The following is a 25,260-nucleotide window of genomic DNA, read 5'->3' as shown; positions in this document are numbered from 1 at the left end:
TTTTTTTCTTCTCTGATTGCTGTGGCTAGGATTTCCAAAACTATACCAAATAAAAGTATCAAGAGTAGAAACCCTGGTCTTGTTTTTGATAATAGCAGGAATTCTTTCATCTTTTCCCCACTGAGAATGATGTTAGCTGTGAGTTTGTCATATATGGCCATTATTACGTTGAGGTAGGTTCCCTCTGTGTCCACTTTCTAGAGGGTTTTTAAATAAATGGGTATTGAATTTTGTCAAAAGATTTTTCTGTGTTTATTGAGATGATCATGTGGTTTTTATTCTTCAATTTGTTAATGTGGTGTATATATTGATTGATTTGCAGATATTAAAAAAAATCTTTGCATCCCTAGGATAATGGTGTGTGATCATGGTATGTGATCCTTTTAATGTATTGGTGGATTTGGTTTGCTAGCATTTTATTGAGGATTTTTACATCTATATTCATCGTTGACATTGGCCTATAATTTTCTTTTTTTTTTGTAGTATCTTTGGTTTTGGAATCAGGGTGATGGTGGCCTCATAGAATGAGTTTGGAGTGTTCTTTCCTCTGTAATTTTTTTGGAATAGTTTTGAAAAATATCTGTTGCAAAGGAGGCAAGAATGTGCAATGGAGAAAAAACAGTCTCTTTAATAAGAGGTGTCGGAAAAACTGGATAGGTACATTTTAAACAGTGAAATTAGAACACTAACACCATATACAAAAATCAACTCGAAATAGATTAAAGACCTTAGTGTAAGGCTGGAAATTATAAAACTTCTAAAAGAAAACAGAGGCAGAATACTCTGACATAAACTGTAGCAATTTTTTTTGGCTCTGTCTCCCAAAACAAAGGGAAAAAAAGCAAAAATAAACAAATGGGACACTTTTGTACAACAAAGGAACCATCTCCAAAACAAAAAGGTAACCTACTGAATGGGAGAAAACATGTGCAAATGATTTGACTGATAAGGGGTTAATATCCAGAATATATAAACAGTTCATACTATTCAACATAGTAAAACAAAAAATGGGCAGAAAACCGAAATAGACATTTTTCCAAAGAGGACATGCAGATGGCCAACAGGCACATGAAAATATGCTCAACATCATTAACCATCAGAGAAATGCACACATGTCAAAATGGCTATCAACAGAAAGAACATAATTAACAAGTGTTGACAAAGATGTAGGGAAAAGGGAAACCTCTTACACTGTTGGTGGGAATATAAATTGGGGCAGCCACTGTGGAAAACAGTATGGAAGTTTCTCAAAAAAATTAAAAATAGAATTACCATATGACTCAGCAATTCCACTTCTATATATATCTGAGAAAAGCAAAACCACTTATTCCAAAAGATACATGCACTCCAATGTTCACAGCTGAATTATTTACAATTGCTAAGATATAAGCAACTTAAGTGTCCATCAAGAGAAAAATGAATAAAGAAGATGTGGAATACACATACACAGACACACAGGAACACTACTCAGCCATAAAAAAAAAAAAAGGAAATTTTGTCATTTGCAACAACATGGTTGGACTTGTAGGATATTATGTTAACTGAAATAATCTGACAGAGAAAAACTACTCCACGATATCACTTTCCCCCCCATCCTCCCCTGTATGATATCATTTTTATGTGGAATCTAAAAAGAAATACAAACTGGTGACTATAGAAAAAAAAAGACAGATTCACAGATATAGAGAACAACTACTTGTTACCAGTGAGGAGAGTGGAGGGAGGAGGGGCTGTATGGGGGTAGGGTTTTAATGATACAGACTATTACATACAAAATAAGCTACAAGGACATACTGCATAGCATAGGGAATAGAGCCAATAATTTGACATAACTACAAATGGAATATAACCTTTAAACAATGTGAATCACTTTGTTGTACACCTGTAACTTATGTAATATTGTGTTGAACTGTAATATAATTTTTAAAAAATGTGATACACACACATACCAGAATATCATTCAACCATAAAAAAGAAGGAATCCTTGCTATTTGTGACAACATGGATGGACTTTGAGGGCATTATGTTAAGTGAAATAAGTCAAACAGAGAAAGACAGATACAATATGATCTCATTTGCATGTGGAATCTAAAAAAACCCCTAAACTCAGACGTCCAGAGAACAGATTAATGCTTGCCAGAGGCAGGGGATGGGGACGGTGGGAATGGATGAAGTCAGTCAAAAGGTACAAGGTTCCAATAATAAAATAAGTCAGTTCTGAGGATGTAGTGTACAGCATGGTAACCATTTATCATTTATTTGAAAGTTGCTAAGAGAGTAGGTCTTAAAAGTTCCTATCACAAGGAAAAAAATCTGTAACTGTGTGGTGGTGATGGATGTTATTCACACTTTTGTGGTAATTATTTCACAATATAAACAAATATCAAATCATTACGTTTCACATCTGAAACTAATATAATGTTATGTGTCAACTGTATCTCAATTTAAAAAATATATATATTTTGGAGTTCCCATCGTGGTTCAGCAGTTAAGGAAACCGACTGGCATCTATGAGGACATGGGTTCCGTCCCTGGCCTCGCTCAGTGGGTTAAGGTTCCAGCATTGCTCTGAGCTGTGGTGTAGGTTGCAGACATGGCTCAGATCCTGTGTTGCTGTGGTTGTGGCATATGCTGGGAGCTACAGCTCCAACTGGACCCATGGCCTGGGAACCTCCACCCTAAAAAACAAAAAACAAACAAACAAACAAAAAAACCACAAAAAAATACCATATTTTAAAATATATAGCTCAATGAAATTCCATACACAGAAAAAACTCCTATTTCAAGACCTTGATCAAGAAACAGGACATTCCCAGAAACCTTTTTATGCCCCTTTCCAATCACTTCTCTCCCTTGTGTCAACCAAGAGTAACTACTATCATGATTTCCAATAGTATGCCTTAAAAAATACGGTATGTCTTAAATGAAATCATGAAGTATATACCCTTTTGTGTCTGGCTTCTTTCACTCAACATTATGTTTGTGAAATTCACTCATATTATTCTATGTAGTCATAGACAATACAGTACATAGTCCATTATGTGAATACACTGTCTTTTATTTATTCTGCTGTTGATGGACATTTAATAGGAAAGCAATCATTTCTCTATGGTCAGATATTAAACTCTGTGTGAATTCAATCCTTTTAAATTTATTGGAAATGGCTTTATGGCTCAGCATATAAGCTATCTTGATAAACATATCAAATATTATTTTTAAAAGTGTTAGGTATAGTGATTTATGAATATCACATAGGTCCTGGTTGATAACCTTGTTGAAATCTTGTCTTTACTGGTATATTGTCTTGTTATGTTAGTTGCTTAGAGAGGGGCATTAAAATCTACAACTATGATTGTGGAATCGTATATATTTTGCTTTAACTGTCAATTTTCTTCATGTGTTTTGAAAAATTAGAAAAATATACATGTACGATTGTTGTAACTTTCAACTCTAATGAATTTTTATCATATTAAATGCCCTATGCCCCCTTTATCACTCATATATATATTTACTATCAATTTACTTTCAACATATCTATCTTTATATATGAAGTACAGCCCTTGTAGAAGAACCTGTCTATGTCTATCTAATGTTAGTAAAGCCACTCCAACTCTTTTGGTTAGTATTTGCATGGATATCTTTTTCTGTTCTTCAATGGCTAAAGCCAGAAAATACTGTTTCCCTGGTCTTTGAAGCTTAGCTCTAAGTTGGAGCACTTCAATGTTAAGCCAGGTCACCTGTGACTACCTCGGTCTTCTGCTTGTGTGAAGTCCTGAAATTCACCACAGGTGTAAAGCTGTTTCTCAGTTCTCTTCTGAGCATGTGTCCAATCCTCGATATGCTTATTGTATTCCTTTATCCCGAGGATTCACTGTGGCCTTTTGAGCCTTATTCCCCCAAGTAACTTCCTCTTTAGTCATCTCCTTCCTGAGTTTTTGGATCTGTTTGCTGCTTTCCCTGTCTGCTGTCCCTTGTCCCAGGTGGGCACAGACATGTTACAACAACAGCCACCAGAAAGGCTGCTCCTGCCTGAGTCAGGGGAGCAAAACAAAGGTCTCTGTGCCAGTCCCTTGAGGAACCAGAAGACAGAACAAAATGCAAAACCATGGTATTAAAAGAACAAGGTCCACATTAACTTTCTGGCCTCAGCAGGCTGCACCTGGAAGGTGGGCTTCCCTCCCTATGGCTGCTGCTGCTCTGCTAGGAAATGGAGGATGGTAGGGAGATGAATGCAAAATGATTAAACTCCAGAATTCTGAAAAAGCTGATTCTATCAGCCCTTTCAGCTTATGATTGTTTCAGGTAGAGGGGATAATTTCTTGAAAGGCCTACTCTGAATTTTCTGTGACATTCATTCTAGGTGTGGTTTTTGTGTGTATTTATATTGGTTGGATTTTACTGAGTTTCTGGTCTGTATATTCATGTATTTTACTGAATTTGGGGATGTGTCAACATTATTTCTTCAAAATTTTTTTCTGCTTCATTTTCTCTCTTCTTTTTCCAAGACTTTAATTACCTTTACATATTGTCCTACAAATCCCTAAAGCTCTGTGGGGGTATGTGTGTGTACTCAGAGTTTTAAGCATCTTGTATTGATCTGCCTTTAGGTTTTCTGACTTGTCTATCTCTATATTACTATTAATTCTGTCAAGTTAATTTTTAATTTCAGATATTGAAGTTTTCAGTTCTAGAATTTCCATTTATTTCTTTTTTATAATTTATGTTTACCCCCAAGAGTTCCTATTTTTTTAGTTATTATGAGAATATCTTTCTTTACCTTCTTGAACATCATTGTATTAGCTGCCTTAAAATTCTTATATGTTGACTACAACAACTGAGTCATTTTTTTCTCTTGGGAGTGAGGCACATTTTCATTTTTCTCTATTTTGAATCCTAAACTCTATAATTAATTCTATTTCTATGCAAAGAATGTTGATATTTGTTTTTGTTGCTATTGTTGCTTCATCGGGCACTTAAGTTACTGGACCAAAAACACAAACTCCTTCCCTGCGGTTGGCAGCTCCTTACATCTTATTTCAGTACTTTTAGCTATTAGCTGTTTGATATAGCAGTTATCTATTGATGTGTGAGAAATTTTGATGAAGTTTAGCTCTTTAAATTAATCAAACACTTTTTTCACACAGTTTCTGAGGGGCAGGAACCCAGGAGGTATTTAGCTGGCTTGTTCTATCTCAGAGTCCTGTATGAGATAGCTGCCAACCTGTGGGCTGGTGCTGCAGTCAGGCTTTATTAGGGCTGGTGGACTTGCTTCAAAGCTTATTTGTGTGGTTACTGGCAGCAGGCTTTAGCTCCTTGCTATATGAGCCTCTTTATGACATGGCAACTACTTTTTCCCAGAGCTAGTGATACCAGGGCAGAGAGAGAATATACACAAGTTAGAAGTAGCATAATTTCCACGAAGCAATGAGCAACGCTAGGACCCAGATATTGGTTTCTAAATACCTTTCTTCACTAAAAGGAACCAAGTTCCTTCATTTATGGCTAAAATAATATGACTATAAATATATAAATAGCATAAAGATAAACTGAGGCCAGCTCCTCTTGAAATGATTACAAATTCTTTGTCAATTATCACAGTTTTACATTTTATGCCAGGTTTATATTAAATTACGGTGGTTTTGAAAAAAGTATGTTTAGGGAAGTAGAGCTTAATCTCCACTCCTTGAAGGTTGGCCAGACTTAGTAACTCAGTTTTAAAGAGTGGATTATGGGGAGGAAAAAAATCTAAACATTATATTGGAGAAAGCTGGCAGGTACTATTTGAGCCAAGGGAGTAAGTATAACATGCTAATGATGTCTTGTAGATATCAGGTATCCCTGGTGTGATGAGAGGATTTCAAAATTCTTTCATAAACCAAAAGCCTCAGGCTATTCTTGAAAAAAATATAACAGATAAACTCATATTAAGGAATATTCTACAAAATACCCAATCAATACCCCTCAAAACCATCAAGGTCATAAAAAAACAAGGAAAGACTGAGAAATTGTCACATACCAGAAGACATAACTGAATGCAGAGTGCTATCCTAGAATCGATACTCAAACAGAAAAAGGACATTGATGGAAATACAATGGAATCCAAAAATGTCCAAAGATTTTTTTTAATAGTAATGAACCAATGTTTGTTTCTTGGATTTAACAAATGTAACAGGGGTAAACTAAAGTTAGATGAAGTGTATACAGAAACTCTATGGAGTTCCCACTGTTGTGAATGAGATCAGCGGTGTCTTGGGAGCGCTGGGATGGAGGTTTGATCCCCGGCCCGGCACAGTGGGTTAAGGATGTGGCATTGCTGCAGCTGTGGCTTAGGACGCAACTGCAGCTCGAATCTGATCCCTGGCTTGGGAGCTCCATATACCATGGGGAAGCCAAAAAATAAAAATAAAAAGTATATAGGAACTCTATACATTTTCTTCAACTTTTCTGCAAATATGAAATTATCCCAAATAAAAAGTTTATTTTAAAAATTATCATCACATCTACTCCGTGAAGTCCTTTCCTATAAGAAAAAAGCCTCCTATCTTAAGTTGTCATCCTCTGTGAGGAAAAGGAACTGTTTTTCTGTTTCTATACTTCCTCCTTTTCAATCCTAGCAAGTGAACAACAGTAAAAACTTAGAGAAGGATATAATTCAAAGATAAATTCAATCATAATTTTTTTTCTGCTAGGAAATAATCTGACAGCTCTGCCTAGTGGTATCTACAACCTATTTTCACTGAAGGAGATAAATTTTGATGATAACCCTTTGCTGAGACCTCCCATGGAAATCTGTAAAGGAAAGCAATTGTATACTATTGCCCGCTACCTTCAGAGGGCAGATGAAAGAGATGGTAGGTAATGAGTGACGACTGGCTAGCTTACAAGTCATTTTCTGGTACTACCTGTAAATTTTAAAATACTTTGCTTTAAATGGAGGTTTTCAGTCTGGCAGAGATATTACAATATTTATCATTTTCCATTTCCTGAAGGTTAGGAGTTTATTTTGATAATTCAAATTATTTAATCTGGATCTATACAATTTGAACCACTAAAAACAGGTAAATTTAAGTGGCCAGGTGAACTCCCTCCCACCTACTGGCCTCGATGCACTTAAACAGTCTTGTCATCATGGTTATGGCCAGACTCAGAGAATTCACATACAGATTTCATCAGTTCTGATCTGTACCACCATATGCAGTTGTTCTAAAAGTGCTATTTAGCCTTGTAGGAAGTTCACAGAGGTTTTCCACTGATGACGGTCACTATCTGACTCATTGTGATCACCTATCTGTAATCCTTGCAGAGTCTTCACTCCTTTTGTTCCTAAGTACTCCTTTGGTTGTCCCTGATTACTTCAGGGAGCAGGTAAATTGTCTTTTAATGTCCTTCCACTGAACCAGATAGAGACTGGTTTCTCTAAGCCTCTGGGATGGAAGTTTCACTGTCCAGTTCTTTCCCTGGGCCTGGGTTCCCAACAACTAAGCTTTTTCCTGGGACTATGACTTTGCTGCTCATTGTCAATTCTCAGAATAGATCCAGATTTGGATCCTCCAATTTAATTGAAGAAGTATTAAATAAATTCAATGATCCAGATTTGGGGGAAAAGAATATATACAACTGTTCCCCCAAATCATTCTATCATGTACCATGTGTCTGTAATCAGAATGCTTACAACAGCATAATCTCATAATATATTGTGATCATCACTAAAAACGCACAATCCTCTGTAAGCCACAGTATGCATGGCTACCATTCAAAAGCTTTTGCGGGACATGGACCTCATTGATGGAAGGAAGCTAAGAAATAAAATGAAAAGTCACAGTAGTCACCTCCTCTAACTTGCTATGCAAGTTGATTCTGCAAATTATCATAAAAAAGGGGTTCCCATCGTGGCTCAGTGGTTAATGAATCCGACTAGGAACCATGAGGTTGCAGGTTCAATCCCTGGCCTTGCTCAGTGGGTTAAGGATCAGGTGTTGCTGTGAGCTGTGGTGTAGGTTGCAGACGTGGCTGGAATCCTGTGTTGCTGTGGCTCTGGCATAGGCTGGCGGCTACAGCTCCGATTCAACCCCTAGCCTGGGAAGCTCCATATGCTGTGGGAGCAGCCCAAGAAATGGCAAAAAGACAATAAATAAATAAAACCAGCTTTAAAAAATTGTCATAAAAAAGAATATTTAGCAATAACTTTATTTCTATAAAACAAAGCTTTCAGGGGTTTCTAAGGATCTATGAAGTATTCCTGTTAGGTAATAGTACTTTAGAGAAAGGCTCTCTAAAGTACATGACTCAAGTTCCTTGTTAAAATTCTGTTACTCAAGTTCCTAAGGAAGGAAGATTCATATGGTTCTAGCCTCTATGGGTAAAGTTCAGTGGACAATGGCAACAGATCAAAGTCAGCAAAAACAAGAGCATCCAAGCCATTTATCTCCTTCCTTTATTCCCAAAGGGACTTCATACTGCAGGCTTGGCATCCAGAGAGACTGAAAGGAAGTCATCATGGGAGATGTATTTATTCTGCAATGAACTAAAATTTCACTTGGGAGATTGGATTTTCATTTATATCATTAATATACAGTCTAGCCTGGGGGATCAATGGTATGAATAAAAATTTAAAAACAGAAAGATGGGAACTATATCTAGTCACTTATGATGGAGCATGATAATGTGAGAAGAAAGAATGTAAACATGTATTTGTGACTGGGTCATCTTGTTGTACAGTAGAAAATTGACAGAACACTGTAAACCAACTATAGCGGAAAAAATTAAAATTAAAAAATTAAAAATAACAGAAAGAATAGAACATATGTGAGATGATTACAGAGAGGTATTAGATTGCTAGTTCTTGAAAATTCCCAAATTACCCTCGTTAACAAAAAATAGATTTAATTCAAATTACCTAGAAGCTTTTTTTAAAAAAACTAAAACCCGGGAGTTCCTGTCGTGGCGCAGTGGTTAACGAATCTGACTAGGAACCATGAGGTTGCGGGTTCGGTCCCTGCCCTTGCTCAGTGGGTTAACGATCTGGCGTTGCCGTGAGCTGTGGTGTAGGTTGCAGATGTGGCTAGGATCCCGCGTTGCTGTGGCTCTGGCATAGGCTGGCAGCTACAGCTCCAATTAGACCCCTAGCCTGACCTCCATATGCCGCGGGAGCGGCCCAAGAAATGGCAAAAAGACAAAAAGACAAAAAAAAAAAAAAAAAAAAAAACAAAAAAACTAAAACCCCTCTACTTATATGTAAGCCAACATTCATTAAATAAGTCACTTGAATATAAAATAAGCATATATACACTATATTTATAGTGAATTTAAACTTGGTTTCTCAGAATGGTACCCAAAGAAGCATATTAAAAAGCCAGAATTGAAGAAAGGAGTTAAATTCATTTCAAATCCTGAAAGAATTAAAGGGTTTGTGGATCACTTTGAAGTTGTTTATAATATCTTTTTAAATAGCCATTTTATGTTATTTATTTTAGGGTTATTCAGATTTTAGAATAAATGGAACAAATGGTTCAAATTCTGGTTTGTACATTAGGTTTGCATTTTGCTTTTCAATTTTACTTGACATATGCATCTTATAGGAGCACAGAAGTAAAAAATCTAGCTATAATATTAACTCAAAATAGAGTATGTTTTTCAAAAGAGATGGCCTAAATTTTCTTTTATGTTCAAATGTAGAGAAAATCTTAGAGAAGATCTTCAAGATAGTTGCCACAAATATTACAGAAACAAATTTTGAATTTTTGTGTCAAAAATTAAACTTGACCATCTCAGAGACTGATAAGTCTACAATGAGGTATGTATAAATGACAACATGTGGTCTAAGCTTATTCTCATGTTCTGATTTATATCATATTGATATTACATAGTTTTGAAGCATTCATATTAACATGACCTCTAATCTGCAGTAAAGGACTGATGTTGGTTTATTATATATTTGAGATCTACGTGGGTATAGTAGTAGTTTTAGAGCAAGTAGTCTGAAGACAGACTGCTTGGCTTTAAATCCCAACTAGTTTTGTGACCTTGGACAAGTCCTTTAACTTCTTCATGCCTGTTTCTTCACCAGCAAAATGGACAGACAACTAAGAAAGCTGTCATGAGGTGAAGTTAGAAAGAATGTAATACTGTAGCAGTAATATACTGGTTTATAGTAAATAATCTGCAATTATTTTGACATCTTGAGTAAAACTCTCTTAGAATCAAATATTAATTGACTCGTTGATTTTCTACAAGGAAAAAAGGGATGGCATGGAATTAACATTCATTTACTATGTATGTGCCAAACTGCTAAATTTTTATATAGACTATCTTTACCAGTTAATTTAATCCTCACTTCAATCTGAAAAATTGGTTTTAAAAACCTATATACAATCCTGATGTAGTTTAAAACAATGTTCTTAACTGATAATTAAAATAATAATTATTTAAACTTATTTTCAGCACTGTTTCATTAAGGGAGAAAGTTCACCAATTACTTGATCGGTGGAAAATGGAAAATAACTTATCAGTAACCGCTGCTGCTCTAAGAGACCAACTAACTCGGGCACTAACTATGATTGGAGCATATGAAATTATGGACAAAATAACAGCTTTAAAACTTTTTACACGTGCAATTAAGTTCTGAATAGTGTCTCCATAATATGTGCTTATGATGCACTTGTATAACTGAAACAGATGTAAAAGAATTGCATGCCATGTCTCTTTTCAAGGATTCCTAAGAGATAATGACAATTTATGGCTACCACACTAGTGCCATCCTAATAAAATATTATAGACACCATTTGTGTATTTTTCTATTGCCTTGGAATTGTGATAATTATTTTTTAAAAGAAATATTTCCATTTAAAAATTATTTTATATGCTTTTATACAACCCAAGATTTATAGGTAATAAGGTCATTAGTAACTTTCATTGTAGTCAGAAAGCAGAGCAATTTCTTCTTAGATGCTGGCTTAGAAACTGAAATGAAAGTACTGTCCCTACTGTTACTGTATTATAAATTGGATAGCCCTGTTAAACATAAGCCCAGGCCAGCATCAGTAATCCTCTAGTTTGTCTGGACTGATGGAGTGACCATCTCGTCTTGCTTGTCATGCATGCCATTCTCCCTCTTTTTTTTTTTTTTTTTTTCCATGTCCATGGCAGGCAGAAGTTCCCAGGCCAGGGACTGAACCCATACCACAATAGTGATAATGCCAGACACTTAACATGCTATGCCACCAGGAAATTTAGCCTCTTTCCTTCTTCTGCTGTCAAAACCCATCTTTTACATGAGGAACCCATTTCACATATTTTAGGTGGAGCTGACCTTCTTCCCCTTCCCCTGTAGCCATGAATACCAAGGTATTTTACCAATATAACTATAGGGACTGATTCAGGGAAAACCATTTGATTCAAGTCAGGATATTAAGAATTTCACTTGGCTTTTATAAAGCAAAGGAAACCATAAACAAAACAAAGAGGCAACCTATAGAATGGGATAAAATATTTGCAAAAGATACAATGACAAGGGCTTAATCTCCAAAATATACAAGCAACTCAGACAAACAACAACAACAAAACAAACAACCCCATTGAAAAATGGGCAGAAGACCTAAATAGACATTTCTCCAAAGAAGACAGAGAGATGGCCAGTAGGCACATGAAAAGATGCTCATCATTGCTAATTATCAGAGAAATGCAAATCAAAACTATAATGAAGTACCACCTCACACCAGTCAGAATGGCCATCATTAATCAGTCTACAAATAAGAAAAGCTAGAGGGGGTGTGGAGAAAAGGGAACCCCCTTACACTGTTGGTGGTAATGTAAATTGGTACAACTACTACGGAAAACAGTACAGAGGTTCCTCAGAAAACTAAATATAGATCTGCCATATGATCCAGAAATCCCATTCTTGGGTGTATATCCATGCACCAAAATACCAGATGTATATCCATGCATCAAAAAGGTACATGCACCCGTGTGTTCATTGCAGCACTACTTAAATAGGCAAGACATGGAAATAACCTAAATGTTCATTGACAGAGGAATGGATTAAGAAGATGTGGTACATATATACAATGGAATACTACTCAGCCATAAAAAGAACAAAATAATGCCATTTGCAGCAAAATGGATGCAACTGAGATTATCATACCAAGTGAAATAAGTCAGAAAGAGAAAGACAAATACCATATGATATCACTTATATGTGGAATCTTAAATATGGCACAAATGAACTTATCTACAAAGCAGGACACAGACATAGAGAACAGACTTGTGGTTGCCAAGGGGGAAGGAGGGAGGGAAGTGTGTGGGAGTTAGGGGTTAGTAGATGCAAACTATTACATGTGGAATGGAAAAACAACAAGGTCCTACTGTATAGCACAGGGAACTATATCCAATCTCCTGGGGCAGACCATGATGGAAGCTAAAATTTTTTTAAAAAGATGGTAACTGGGTCACTGTGCTGTACAGCAGAAAATAGCACAACATTATAACTCAACTATACTTTGATTTTTAAAAAGCAAAAAGCAATTTCACTTGGACTTCTCAGTAGTTACCAGGCAAGATGCACTCTTTATGCTGGTAGGTTATGAATCTTGGAATCTTGGTCTGTCATACACAGATTATGGTAGTCTGTCTGAGAGCTGGAGAGAGAGAGAGAGAGAGAGAGAGAAAAATCCAGCTAGTCAAGGTTCTCCAGAGAAACAGAGCCAACAGGGTATGTGTGTGTACATATATATACACACATAAATATAGATATATAGGAGGATATTTACTACAGAGATTGGTCTACACAGTTACGGAAAATGAGGATTTGCACGATTTGCCATCTGCAAACCATAGAACCAGAAAAGCTGGTGGATTAATTGAGTCCAAGGCCAGAGGCCTAAGAACCAGAACCACCAGTGTCCAATGGCAGAGGAGATGGATATCTCATCTCAAAAAGAATCTGCTTGGCCTTTTTGGACCATTTGGCCCCAATGGTTTGGGTGATACCTGCTAGACTGCTGCGAGTTTACCTTTTATTCAGACTACTGAATCAAATGCTAATCTTTTCTAGAAACATCTTACAGATAACACACTTACGGGGTTTCATCAGCTATCTGGGGTTTCCTTTAGTCAAGCTGACACAAAATTATCATACCAGCCACATCTGAAATTAATGGTACATTCCACTTTTCACTCACTTAAGCTGGTATGACCTGGGTTTCCACAATTTTGAATGGATGAAGACCTAATACGAGTGGTTGAAAATATTCTAGACACAGTACAGTTTTTTGTTGACTTTATAAAATAATTTTCTACTTGAAAGATGCAGTAAACTTTGTGATGTGAGACTAAATTAAATAAAGGACTTAGTTCTTCAGGTTGGATTTAAACACTGTACATTTTATCATGTTCTTGGTTGTTTTAGAAGTGTAACATGAATTTTGGTTCACAACCATAACACTTATGTCTCCAATCCTCCTGTATTTTTAAACTTCTTCCACTATGGATAAGAGAATCTAAGGATTTATATCAGCTTATGAACAGCTATTATTAATGTTCTCAACTGATGGCAAGATATTTCCATAGAACATTAAAATGGGAAGGATCTTAGAAATGGTCTATCATTTTACAAATAAGAAAATTAAGACCTAGAATAATTAAGTGATATAAGCCAGCTTCTCTACCCTTCCTTCAGAGATAAAGACATAAAGACCTGATAATTCTTTAGATGAAACTTTTGTCTGAAGTTAGAGAAAGAGAAAAAAAAGAAGAAAGCAAGATAACATCAACAGTGAAAGCACTTTCATTGTACCTACCCAGTTCTCATCATCTCTTGCCAAACTGCTAGAATAACCTTTTAAACAAATGTCCTATTCTATGGACTCATCCAAACCACTCTGTATATTGCTGCCAGATTTATCTTTTTAAAACCATAGATCTAATCATAGCAACTTCATGATCAAAATTTTAAAGTATTTCTTTTATAGCCTAAATTATTCTTTCCCTTGCTAGTCTCCAATCAAGCTAAGGTATTCAAACTCTTCAAATATGCTATGAACGCTCACTCTCTCTTCTGCATTTACTGTTCTTTCTACAGAGAACATGTTCTCCTTTTCTTTGAGAAGCTACCTCTCCTGACAAATTTCCACACATCTTCCCTAAGACTTAGCCCAGATCATATCCACTCCCCTCCCCCTAAAATCAAATGTTGGAACAATGATAAAATTTGCAATGTAATTACAAAAATGTCTATAAAATGATAGCTATGAGAATCCACTTCCTTAATTATCAAGTTCTGCATGTATTATACAATAGTATTCATAAAATTAGTAATGAAAGAATAAAAGCAATTTGAAATCATCATATGTTAGAGCAGAACATAACTGAAAGACCAAGTACGTAACAGCTATGACAGGTGAAAATTAAATCTCTAATATAGCAGCAATATTAAATGCTGTAGTTAGGTGTGTGCTTATGCTGGTGTACGACAGAATCTGTCTCTTTGCAACTGGACTTCTTTATTTTTGATGAGCTTGATATCATATCAATACCTTAGAAACTGATGTCTAGATCCTGAAAATTTTCCATCAAAAATTTCTTGTATAGTTATATTTTCTTTGGCCACACACATGGCATATAGATGTTTCCAGGCCAGGGGTCCAATCCCTGATGCAGAGAAAATGCCAATCCTTAACCCACTGTGCCACAGTGGGAACTCCTACATTTTGTTTTTAATCAGTCTGACAACTTTAGCTTTTTTAAAAACTATAGTTGATTTATAGTGCTTCTTCAAGTTCGGTTACACAGCAAAGTGTCCCAGTCATACACAGTTCCCTTCTGTGCTGTACAGTAGGACAATTTTAGCTTTTTGATTTGAGTATTTAGTCCATTTAATTTAATTACTGATATTTGTGGTGGCTTTTTTAGATATATTCACATACCATAAGATTCATCCTTCTAAAGTGTATAGTTAGGTGAGTTGTTCAAACTTCACTACTAACTTCAGAATATTTTCATCACTCCACAAAGAAACTCCAGGCCCATTAGCAGTCACTCTCCATTTCTCCTTCCTAGCTTCTGGCAACTAATAATTTGTTCCTGTCTCTATGGATTTGCCACTCTACATGTTTCATATAAATGGAATCACATAATGTATGGCCTCTTGTTGGAGCATGCATCAACATTCATCCCATTTTATGATTAAATAATATTCCATTGTATAAATATATCCATTATGCTTATCCATCAGTTGATGGAAATTTGGGTAGCCTCCACATTTTAGTTGCTATGAACATTAACTTACAAGTTTTTGTTTAAACATCTTTTAAAAAATTATTTGGGGTATATAACTAGAAGTAGAATTGCTGGATCATATGATAGAACTATGCTTTTTGAGGCACCATCAAACGGTTTTCCACCGTGGTTCAATTTCTATTCTCATCAGCAATATATAAAAGTTTCAATCTTTCCACATTTTCTCCAATACTTATTTTCATTAAAAATTTGTTTTTTACTATATACATCCCAGTGTGACGTGGTATCTCATCATGATTTTGATTTGCAGTTGCCTCATGGTTAAGGAGCATCTTTTCATGTGCTTATTGGCCATTCATATATTTTCTTTGGAGACTTATCTATTCATATCCTTTGCCTATTTTTAACTGAGTTATACTTGTCTTCTATACTGAGTTGTAATAGCTCTTTTTATAGTCTAGATAAAAGTCTTTTTTCAAATGTATGATTTACAAAATTTTTCTCCCATTCTGAGGGCCGCTTTTTCATTTTCTTGGTGTCCTTTGAAGTATAAAAGTTTTTGATTTTGATTAAGTCCAATTTATCTACTTTTTTGTTGCTTGTGCTTTAGGTGTTACATATACAGCTGCATTTCTTTAATAAATGCTCCATGGATTGCTGACAGGCTTTAGTTAGCTTTCAAAATTCTGAAAAAATTGATTTGACATTTTGTTTTGGAGGGGAGAATTTTAGGAACTTTTGACTGCATTTTCACTATCACCCAATATATTTAGTTTTATATCTACCATCTTGCTATATGTTTTATCATCTGTTTTGTGTTTATTCTCTTGATCTGTTTTAATTTGATCATTTTTTCTATTAAATTTTTTTGCTATTCTTTTAGACATTATGTTAGACATCACAACTAATGGATAGCAAAACTATATGGATAGCAAAATACACACTGTTATTTTTTACCAATTTCTGTATAATGCAAAGATCTAAAACTCCTTAATGCATGTTCTCCCTTTTTCAGTTGTTGTGTTGTTATTATGCATTTAATTCTGTATATGAAACTGGTTAACTTTATAATTAAGTCAATAAATATATTCATATATACCAGTTTATGTTTCTCAGTGTACATTCCTTTCTACATTTCTACCATCTATCTGGAATCATTTTTCTCCTGCCTAAAGAGCTCCTGCCTAAAGAGCTTAAATATTTATTTTAATTCAAATTTTCTCATGATGAATTTTCTGTATATTTGACCAAAAATAGCTTGGCCTTCAGGAATGCATTTTAATAATGTTAGCACATTAGTTCTTATATGCTTCTCTAGGTAACCACTCAATTGTTCTTGGCTCTCCCAAAACTAAAAAGGTTCAAGAATCCCATCTCTCCTCAGAGGAGTTTTTTGTACTACATTCAGGCTGCCTAGTTATCTTGCAACCACAGCTCTCTAACAGTTTCCAAAGAAGGTTATGACTTTAGAAATTTTTTCCTCTGGAGTTTGGATTTAAGATGGGGCAATATTCTCATGTGATTTTCTTCATCCTGAATAGAAGCAGAACTCCTAGTTTCTTCATACATTATTCCTAGAATGCTTTTCCATCACTTTGCTTAAAAAATTATAATAATATTGGCTTTGGGCCAGTGCCTTCTGCAAGAACCAAAGAGCAGGATGACTTAGTTGAAGTTTTCTTTTTCTTTTTTTTTTTTTTCCTTTATTTTGAGACCCTTAGTTTATGTTTCTTCTCAGTCTCCCATATAGTAGTGACTGCTTAAGGTCCTAAATATACCCTCTTCTTTAGGTCTCTTCTGAGTAATCTCTATCCTACTTTTCCTTGTCTTGAGCAAATTAATTTTTTTATAGTTTGTAACTAGAGCCTTGTGTAAATCTTAATGTCCTTGCTTTGCAAATTTGTGTCCTCTGTCAAAATCTCTATTAATTTTTGTATTCTTGCTGATAGTCTCTCAGAAAATAATCTTATTGTACCCCTAGGCAACGGCTCTGCTTGTGGATGATGCTGATACTTTAACTTTTCCACATTATTCTCTTTTCCACTAATGCTATGCATTCTAGCCTCAATTATGGCAACATTCTTCCTTCCTTCATTTAATCTTATCTTTAACATAAACAACACAGAGGAGGTGATTAAGCCTCCTCAAAGTCAGGCTGGCACAATGCTTTCATCACGTTTCCACAGCTTTTCAAAAGTCAGGTAGGTGTTTGTGTTTGCTTCCAGCTATCCCCTATCCTTTATAGAACACATACCCCAAAGCATAGTGGCTAGCATGCATGTATAATTTTCTTTTTTTTTTTTTTTGTCTTTTTTCTGTTGTTGTTTTTTGTTGTTGTTGTTGCTATTTCTTGGGCCGCTCACGCGGCATATGGAGGTTCCCAGGCTAGGGGTTGAATCGGAGCTGCAGCCACCGGCCTACGCCAGAGCCACAGCAACGCAGGATCCGAGCCGCGTCTGCAACCTACACCACAGCTCACGGCAACGCCGGATCGTTAACCCACTGAGCAAGGGCAGGGACCGAACCCGCAACCTCATGGTTCCTAGTTGGATTCGTTAACCACTGCGCCATGACGGGAACTCCGTCAGTTCTTTTGATAACAACCATCCTAATGGATATGAGGTGGTATTTCACTGTGGTCTTGGTTCACATTTACCTAATGATTAGTGATGTTAAACATCTTTTCATGTGCTTATTGGCTATTTATACATATTTAAGAAATGTCAAATCTTTTGCTTATTTTTTTAAATAGGGTTTTTGGATAGAATTTGTATATTCAGGAGTATCCCTAAAATATTTTAGCCAGTGATATGTGTGTGTGTGTGTGTGTGTGTATGCATTTATATTTTCTACAATTAAAAACCCATTTCTAAAATGTGATATATTTAATCTATGTGGAGTTCCCATTGTGGCTCAGTGGAAATGAATCTGACTAGGGACTGTGAGGTTGCATGTTCGATCCCTAGCCTTGCTCAGTGGGTTAGGGATCCGGTGTTGCTGTGAGCTGTGGTGTAGGTTGCAGATGAGGCTCAGATCCCGCGTTGCTGTGGCTCTGGCAAAGGTTGGTGGCTACAGCTCCAATTAGACCCCTAGCCTGGGAACCTCCATATGCCGAGGGTGTGGCCCTAAAAAGGACAAAAGACAAAAAAAAAAAAAAGTGATATATTTAATCTATATTTACATACTATGTTACCAATGAAAACACATTTCTCATATTCCCTATATAAGTTAGCAAAGCCTTTGGTACCTAGCTTTTAGTAGCTGACTCTGGAGTATGGCCTTCCTGATTCAAATTCTAGCTGACTGCACTGATAATTAAATTCCATATTGTAGCAATTGCCCACATGTATACTAAAACATAATGTGACAATGCTGTGTTGAAATATTTTAAATTTAAGTTAAATCACATACATCATAGCAAAAAGCTCTATATGTGATTCTGTGGCTACACCACTGACCTTTCTCTCAATCCACCTTGCTCAGTCACATTTGCTACCTATTCAGTTTTTTGAACTAGCTAATTTGCCCATTCCTGACCCAGGGTCTTTACACTTGTTCCTTCTGCCTAGAACACTCTTCCTTTTGATTCTCTCATGGATTTTCCTTTTCACTATCCAGATCTCAGTTCTAATGTCACTTCCTTAATTAAACCTTCCTGGACTTCCACATTAAAAATAGCTCCTTTTCCCCCAAGTCTTTCTCAAACTGCCCTGCTTATCTTGCACTTACATATTTATTAGCTCCATGAGAAGAAAGACTGTCTTTTTATTTGCACTGTGTACCTAGTACCAAGATGAATGTTTTGGTATATAGAAAGAGCTCAATAAGTATTATTTTACTATTTAAGTGATTGAATGAATACCCATTGTGACAAGTGTTAGAATTGAGATAAAAAGAAAGCATTTAGAGAACACAGAGTGCTTGCTTCGGCAGCACATATACTAAAATTGGAATGATACAGAGATTAGCATGGCCCCTGCGCAAGGATGACAACCAAATTCGTTTTTTTTGTTGTTGTTGTTGTTTGTATTTTTGCCTTTTCTAGGGCTGCTTCCCGCAGCATATGGAGGAGGTTCCCAGGCTAGCGGTCTACTTGGAGCTGTAGCCGCTGGCCTACACCAGAGCCACTGCAACGCAGGATCCAAGCCGCGTCTGTGACCTACACCATAACTCACAGCAACGCCAGATCCCCAACCCACTCAGCGAGGCCAGGGATCGAACCTGAAGAAACCTCATGGTTCCTAGTCGGATTCATTAACCACTGCACCACAACGGGAACTCCAAATTTTTTCTTTTTTTTTTTTTTTTGTCTTTCTCTAAGGCCACACCCGAGGCATATGGAGGTTCCCAGGCTTGGGGTCTAATCTGAGCAGAGTCTGAGACCTACAACACAGCTCACAGCAATGTCGGATCCTTAACCCTCTGAGCAAGGCAAGGGATTGAACCCGCAACCTCATGCTTCCTAGGCAGATTCCTTAACCGCTGAGCCATGACGGGAACTCCCAAGCGTTCCATATTTTTTGAACGTTTCCACAGAAAAGAAAATCATAGACTTGGAGAATAGACTTGTGGCTGCCCGGGGGGAGATGGAGGGAGGGATAGGGAACCTGGGGTTAACGGATCAAACTATTACTCTTGGAATGGATTTACAGTAAGATTCTGCTGTGTAGCATTGAGAACTATGTCCAGATACTTACATTGCAACACAATAATGGAAGGAAAAAGTATGTATACATGTATGCGTAACTTGGTCCCCAAGCTGTACAGTGGGGCGGGGGGGGGGGAAGAGCACACAGAAGGAATACAACAAATCATGATGCCAGAACAGGTTGCTTGGGGTAGATGAGAACTGTCCCGAACAATTGTCCTGATAAGAAGTATATTAGTTAACATGGGCTGCCATAACAAAGTATTACAGATGGGGAGTAACAATAGCAATTTATTTCTCATGCTTCTAGATACTGGGAAGTCCAAGATCAAGATGCTGGCTGATTTGGTTCCTAGTAAGAGCTCTTTTCCTGGCCTGTGGCTAGCTGCCTTACACTATGTCCTCAAGTGATGGCAAGAGCAAGCTCTATCTCTTCATTTTCTTATAAGGACATGGCACTAACAGATTAGGGCCCCACCCTTATGATCTTATTTAACCATTATCACCTCCTCACAGGCTTTATCTGCAAATAGTCACATTGGGGTTGGAACTTCAACATAAACATTCAATCCATAACAGGAAGCTATATAAAGGAAGGCGAGCACTGTTGAAAGACACTCCTCCATGAGTGTCCATATACTCCTAAGCATTCTGCTGGGAATGCTAAGGATGAGGGCACTGCAAGGTGCAGTGCTAGGCCAGTGAAGTGAGGGATTCACTCCAGCTCTGCCTTATTTCCCTTAGAAGGACCAAGCACAGGCGAGGAAAGGGCAGAATTTCCTTCCTTTTTAAGACTGAAAAATATTCCATTGTATCTATATACCACATTTTGCTTAATCATTATCCACTGATGAACATTTGAGAGGCTTCCATGTTTTAGCTACTGCAAATAATGCTGGTATAAACAATGGGAAACTACTTCTCTCTGTATAATCATGTATATTGACCAACTCAGTTAAGAGCAGGGAAGTTTGTGTAAATTTAGCCAGAAGTGTTTAGGAAAATGCTTAGAAAAATCTTTCTCTTCCGTTGTCCCAGAGCTGAGAAATGTTTGTCCTTGGAGTGTGTATTTGGTCCAGTAACTTACCAGACAACTATAGGAGAAATGAAGATTTACATTTCACTTCTCACTAGTTTAGACATATCAAATGGGAAAGTTTTGCTCAACTGCCTTGTACTAAGAAACTCAGACTTATGGAAATGTTTTGTGGAACTGTGTCCTGTGAATTGCCTCACTGTGGCTGGGGTGGAGTTTGGGTGTGAGTTGAGCTGTGATTCCTAGGGTAAAATTAATCTCTGTGGGTAGGAGTTAGAGTTTTCCTAAATGGAGGCTGTTTTTTTACAGTAGGGATTAAAGAAAGCTCCTTTACAGAGAAACAGAGAAGTAAATTTAAACAGGACAACTAGATACTGCTGTGTCCATGAAGAGAACTCCCAATCCCCATGAAATGTTCATTGATTTATTCTTTTCCTTTGACTTTAGAAATAGTCATATTTAGCATTTGGTTTTAATTTTTCTCATGGGTATTAAAGTTTATTTTGTTATCAATAATCCTTCAGTAAAGTTGTAAAGGTAAAGTCATATGTCGGTAGTGTGTGGGATTTTAAGGGAATTTAAATTTTAAGGGAAACATCCTTTATGTCAGAGAGCACAATCTTATGAAGGAATTATGGGAAAGTGAGGAGAGGCTCAAGGCTGAGCAGAGAGGGCAAGAGCTGTTTGGAAAAATGGTGCAATCTATACTAATTCAGGGGTCATCTTAATACAATCCTCCTCCCCCTCCAAAATACATAAACAGAAGATTACGGAAAGGGAAAAAAAGTTTTAAGAAATTATCCTAGATTATTTTCATTCAAGCATCTTATTTTTTAAATAAACATTAAAAATATTTAAAGAAAGAAACTTTGATCACAGACATTTCATTTACCACTCAGCATTTCTGTACATTCTTTGGTTACAATAAGGAATCAAGTTTAATTTCAACAATATCAAGAGAGTGGTCTGATGACAAGTTTGGGCAGCACAGGAAAAAGCTGAATTACCACACTCAACTAATAACATAATAGGGGTGAATCCATGGTAAACCAAAAATCTCCCTTTTCATTTTGTTGTGCTTCTGAAACATCACCTTGGAAAACTCATATTAAAATAACAATAACTGTGGTTACATAATGGAACTACCTTCAAGTTTTAATGAATAATAGATTTTTCTTTAAAATGATCTCACAAGGAAGTAGTACTGGTGGTATGGAACTGGTTCCACAGAGAACAAAAATTGAAAATCTCACACATATTGTATCCTAGGTCAGCAGTTTTCAAACTTTTTGGTCTCAGTACTCTTTTCACAATCTTAAAAATTATTAAGAACTCTAAAGAACTTTAGAAAATATGGGTTATATCTATAAAAATTTATGGTACTACAATTAGAGAAATGAAAATGTTAATTTATTAGAAATAACAATACCATGTTAACATAATGCATTTTTATGAACACAGGTATATTTTCAAAAACAAAAAGGTGGCAGTGTTTTAGATTTTTGCCAATCTCATTAATGCCTGGCTTAATAGAAGGGAGCTAAATTTTCACATGTGCTTCATTATTCAATCTATTGTGTAATCTATCTATATTGCTTTGATTGAAGTACATTAAGATAACATGGCTTCACACAGATGAATAGTTGGAAAGTGAGGAATATTTTACTAACTTTCCCAGATAATCACAGATATTCTTCACAAGCGGTTGTATCTTAAAAGTTAGTTGTAATGTAGAATCTGAAACTATATCAATGAACTCTCTGTATTCTGTTATACGAAAATGGACTGGTCTAAATTGTACTTTGGATGTTTCACGCACACATGATTTTGTAACATCATGCACTGGTCATTTGAAGATACTGTCTCCTCTAATTATGAAAAGACTCAGTATATTGACACATTTTAATCTACAAACTCTACTTGTTAACACATTTTCCTCTGTAGAAAAGTCTCAGAATTAGTAAGTTGTCAAGTTCACAGTGGTAGATATAAGATTTCTAAAATCTTTAGTTTTTATTTTAAAGCTTTAATTTTATCAGTGACAACAAATACTGCCAGTGGTTTTCCCTGAAAGGAGAGGCTAACTTTGGGGCTGACTTCAAGAAAATATTTGGGGGAGCTCCCGTTGTGGCGCAGCAGAAATGAATCTGACTAGTATCCATGAGGATGGGGGTTGGATTCCTGACCTCGCTTAGGTCAGGAATCAGGCATTGCCATGAGCTACGGAGCAGGCTGCAGACACAGCTTGGATCCCGCCTTGCTGAGGCTGTGGCTGGCAGCTGCAGCTCCAATTCTACCCCTAACCTTGGAACTTCCATATGCTGCAGGTGCAGCCGTAAAAAGACCCCCTCCCCTCCAAAAAAATCTGTCAAAATCCCACATCTGAATGACCAAAGTTTGTCACTTGTTCTTTCAAGCAAAAATGCTATTCTGTGAAAACAGCGGCTAGTTAAAAATACATGCACTCAATACCTAAACTTTAATAAAAGTAATGCTCGCAATTTCATCAAGGACATTCTTAAATGAAATGGGCAATTTTTTTGATTGCAAGTACATGACTGAGAATAATGACTACTACAGTTTGGTGCGACTTGTCAATGATTTGTGCTAAGGCCCCAGAAGTTTTATTTACTATTGATCTGACACTATCACTGCAAAAACTAGCAGTAAAGAACCCAGTAATAGTTGGTTGCCCCCTCCCCTCCACTCCCATACCTGAAGCACATGGAAATTCCCTGGCTAGGGGGTCGAATCTGAGCCACCACTGCGGCCTACACCAGAGTTGTGGCAAGTGTATCTTTAACCCACTGCCCTGGACCTCAGGGATGGAAACTGCACAAAAGAGAGAAGCTGTGGAGACAACAACTGATCCCTGACCGATTGCACCAGTGGCAACTCCAAATAACAGCATTATTATAAACAGCTTTGAGTTTGCAGACTCTCTGAAAGGGTCCTGGAGATCCCAGGATTGTGAAACCACACTTGGTGAACTGCTATGGTAGGTATGCAGAATATAAAAACAAGACACCACCCCTATATTCTGAAGTTCATCTTGTAACAGAGGAAACCTATAGAGATGATTACAACACAGCTTTAATGATAGAAGAAATGGCAGCAGTCTGGAGGATAAAGACAAGCGTGGCAGTGGAGATCAGGTAGCATTCCTGCAGTAATGCAGACAAGCAATGAGGAGGACCTGAGCTAAGGAGGTGGCACAAGAATGGAGAGAACTTTTTTTTTTTTGCTTTCTAGGGCCACACCTGAGGCATATGGAAGTTCTCAGGCTAGGAATCCAATCAGAGCTGCAGCTGCCCACCTACATCACCAATCAAGAGATTCTGGCCACATATGCCACCTACACCAAAGCTCAGCAAGGCCCTATACTTAACCCACTGAAAGAGGCCAGGGGTCAAACCCACATCCTCATGGATACTAGTCGGGTTCATAATCGGCTGAACCATAACAGGAACGCCTGGAAAAACTTTTAAGGCGGTGGAATTACAGGACCTGGCGACTGATCAGCCATGAGGACCAGAGGAATAGGGCAATTTTGTGGGCGGTGCTGCCTTTCCTGAGAGGCACTGCAGGAGGAGCAAGGCGGAGATTTACGTTTAGTTTGGCATCAACTTTGAGTGTCAGATCTCCAGCCAGCGGTGTCACAACAGGCAATTAGCTATTACCGCTTCTTCCAAGAGGGCCTTGCCGAGTTTTCTCACTCCCTGCCGAATCCTCAGTGCCTAGCACGACACCTAGCTCTTAACGCTGATTAAATAAAGAAACGAATCTGGTCGGGAGTCTGTGACAGTCATCTAAAAGGAGGGTTCCATTTGGCAGTCATTTTCTATACATGTTCATTTGAAACCACAGGAGAGGATGAAACCAGCTCGACTGTAATCATAGGATTTAACTCCCGCTTAAAAACCTTTCTGGTCCTAAAAAGCTAGAATAATTGTCGTTCTTGGGAAATGTTGCCTGAAATAGGTGACGACGGCCTTGAACATTAAAGTTGGTTCGGAAAACCTGTTTTTGTATAACGCAGAATACTCAACAAGCGAGACTTGTTACCTTGAAGCGCGCTTTTGAACATCTATCAGACTGGTTTTACCCGGGGTGAGGTGGGACTGACATCAAATGTCCCACCTTTCAGTGTCTGGACGGCGTCTTTCACAAACTCCATTTTCATAAAACGTAGAGACTCCCCCAAATCCCAGGAAGCAGCCCAGGAGCAGGTTCGGCTGTGGCGGGTCCGCGCGCCCGGGCAAGGGGCGGTGCTTCAGACACCCGCCCAGCTGACGCGACATAGGCCGAGATCACCTCACGCGCGCGCGGTGCAATCACGAAGCGC

The 25,260-nt window shown here is 37.2% G+C and overlaps 1 protein-coding gene, 1 long non-coding RNA gene and 1 pseudogene across 4 annotated transcripts in view; 2 read left to right on the top strand and 1 right to left on the bottom strand.

The window, feature by feature from the left end:
* LRRD1 (leucine rich repeats and death domain containing 1) overlaps positions 1–10,780 on the top strand; it is a 50,613-nt gene extending 39,833 nt beyond the window's left edge. For all 3 annotated transcript variants that reach the window (XM_021102378.2, XM_084976972.1, XM_084976973.1), the window contains exons 4-6: positions 6,690–6,851; positions 9,676–9,793; positions 10,441–10,780. In XM_021102378.2, coding sequence (XP_020958037.1) covers positions 6,690–6,851; positions 9,676–9,793; positions 10,441–10,624 — 464 coding nt within the window. In that variant the 3' untranslated portion in view covers positions 10,625–10,780. The remainder of the gene's footprint in view (positions 1–6,689; positions 6,852–9,675; positions 9,794–10,440) is intronic.
* The window catches only part of LOC102158687 (uncharacterized), an 86,610-nt gene extending 61,443 nt beyond the window's left edge, over positions 1–25,167 (bottom strand). The window contains exon 1 of the long non-coding RNA XR_014815772.1: positions 25,056–25,167. This is a non-coding gene — a long non-coding RNA (uncharacterized LOC102158687). The remainder of the gene's footprint in view (positions 1–25,055) is intronic.
* LOC146399991 (U6 spliceosomal RNA) lies at positions 19,149–19,247 on the top strand (annotated as a pseudogene).
* Positions 25,168–25,260: the final 93 nt, after the last annotated feature.

The sequence above is a fragment of the Sus scrofa genome, chromosome 9 (assembly GCF_054392235.1).
Source record: "Sus scrofa isolate SSC_HxYL_T2T_F1_AM1 chromosome 9, Sscrofa_HxYL_maternal_Yorkshire_Landrace_v2.0, whole genome shotgun sequence".
NCBI lineage: Eukaryota > Metazoa > Chordata > Mammalia > Artiodactyla > Suidae > Sus > Sus scrofa.
This window is presented reverse-complemented; position numbering and strand designations above follow the sequence as displayed.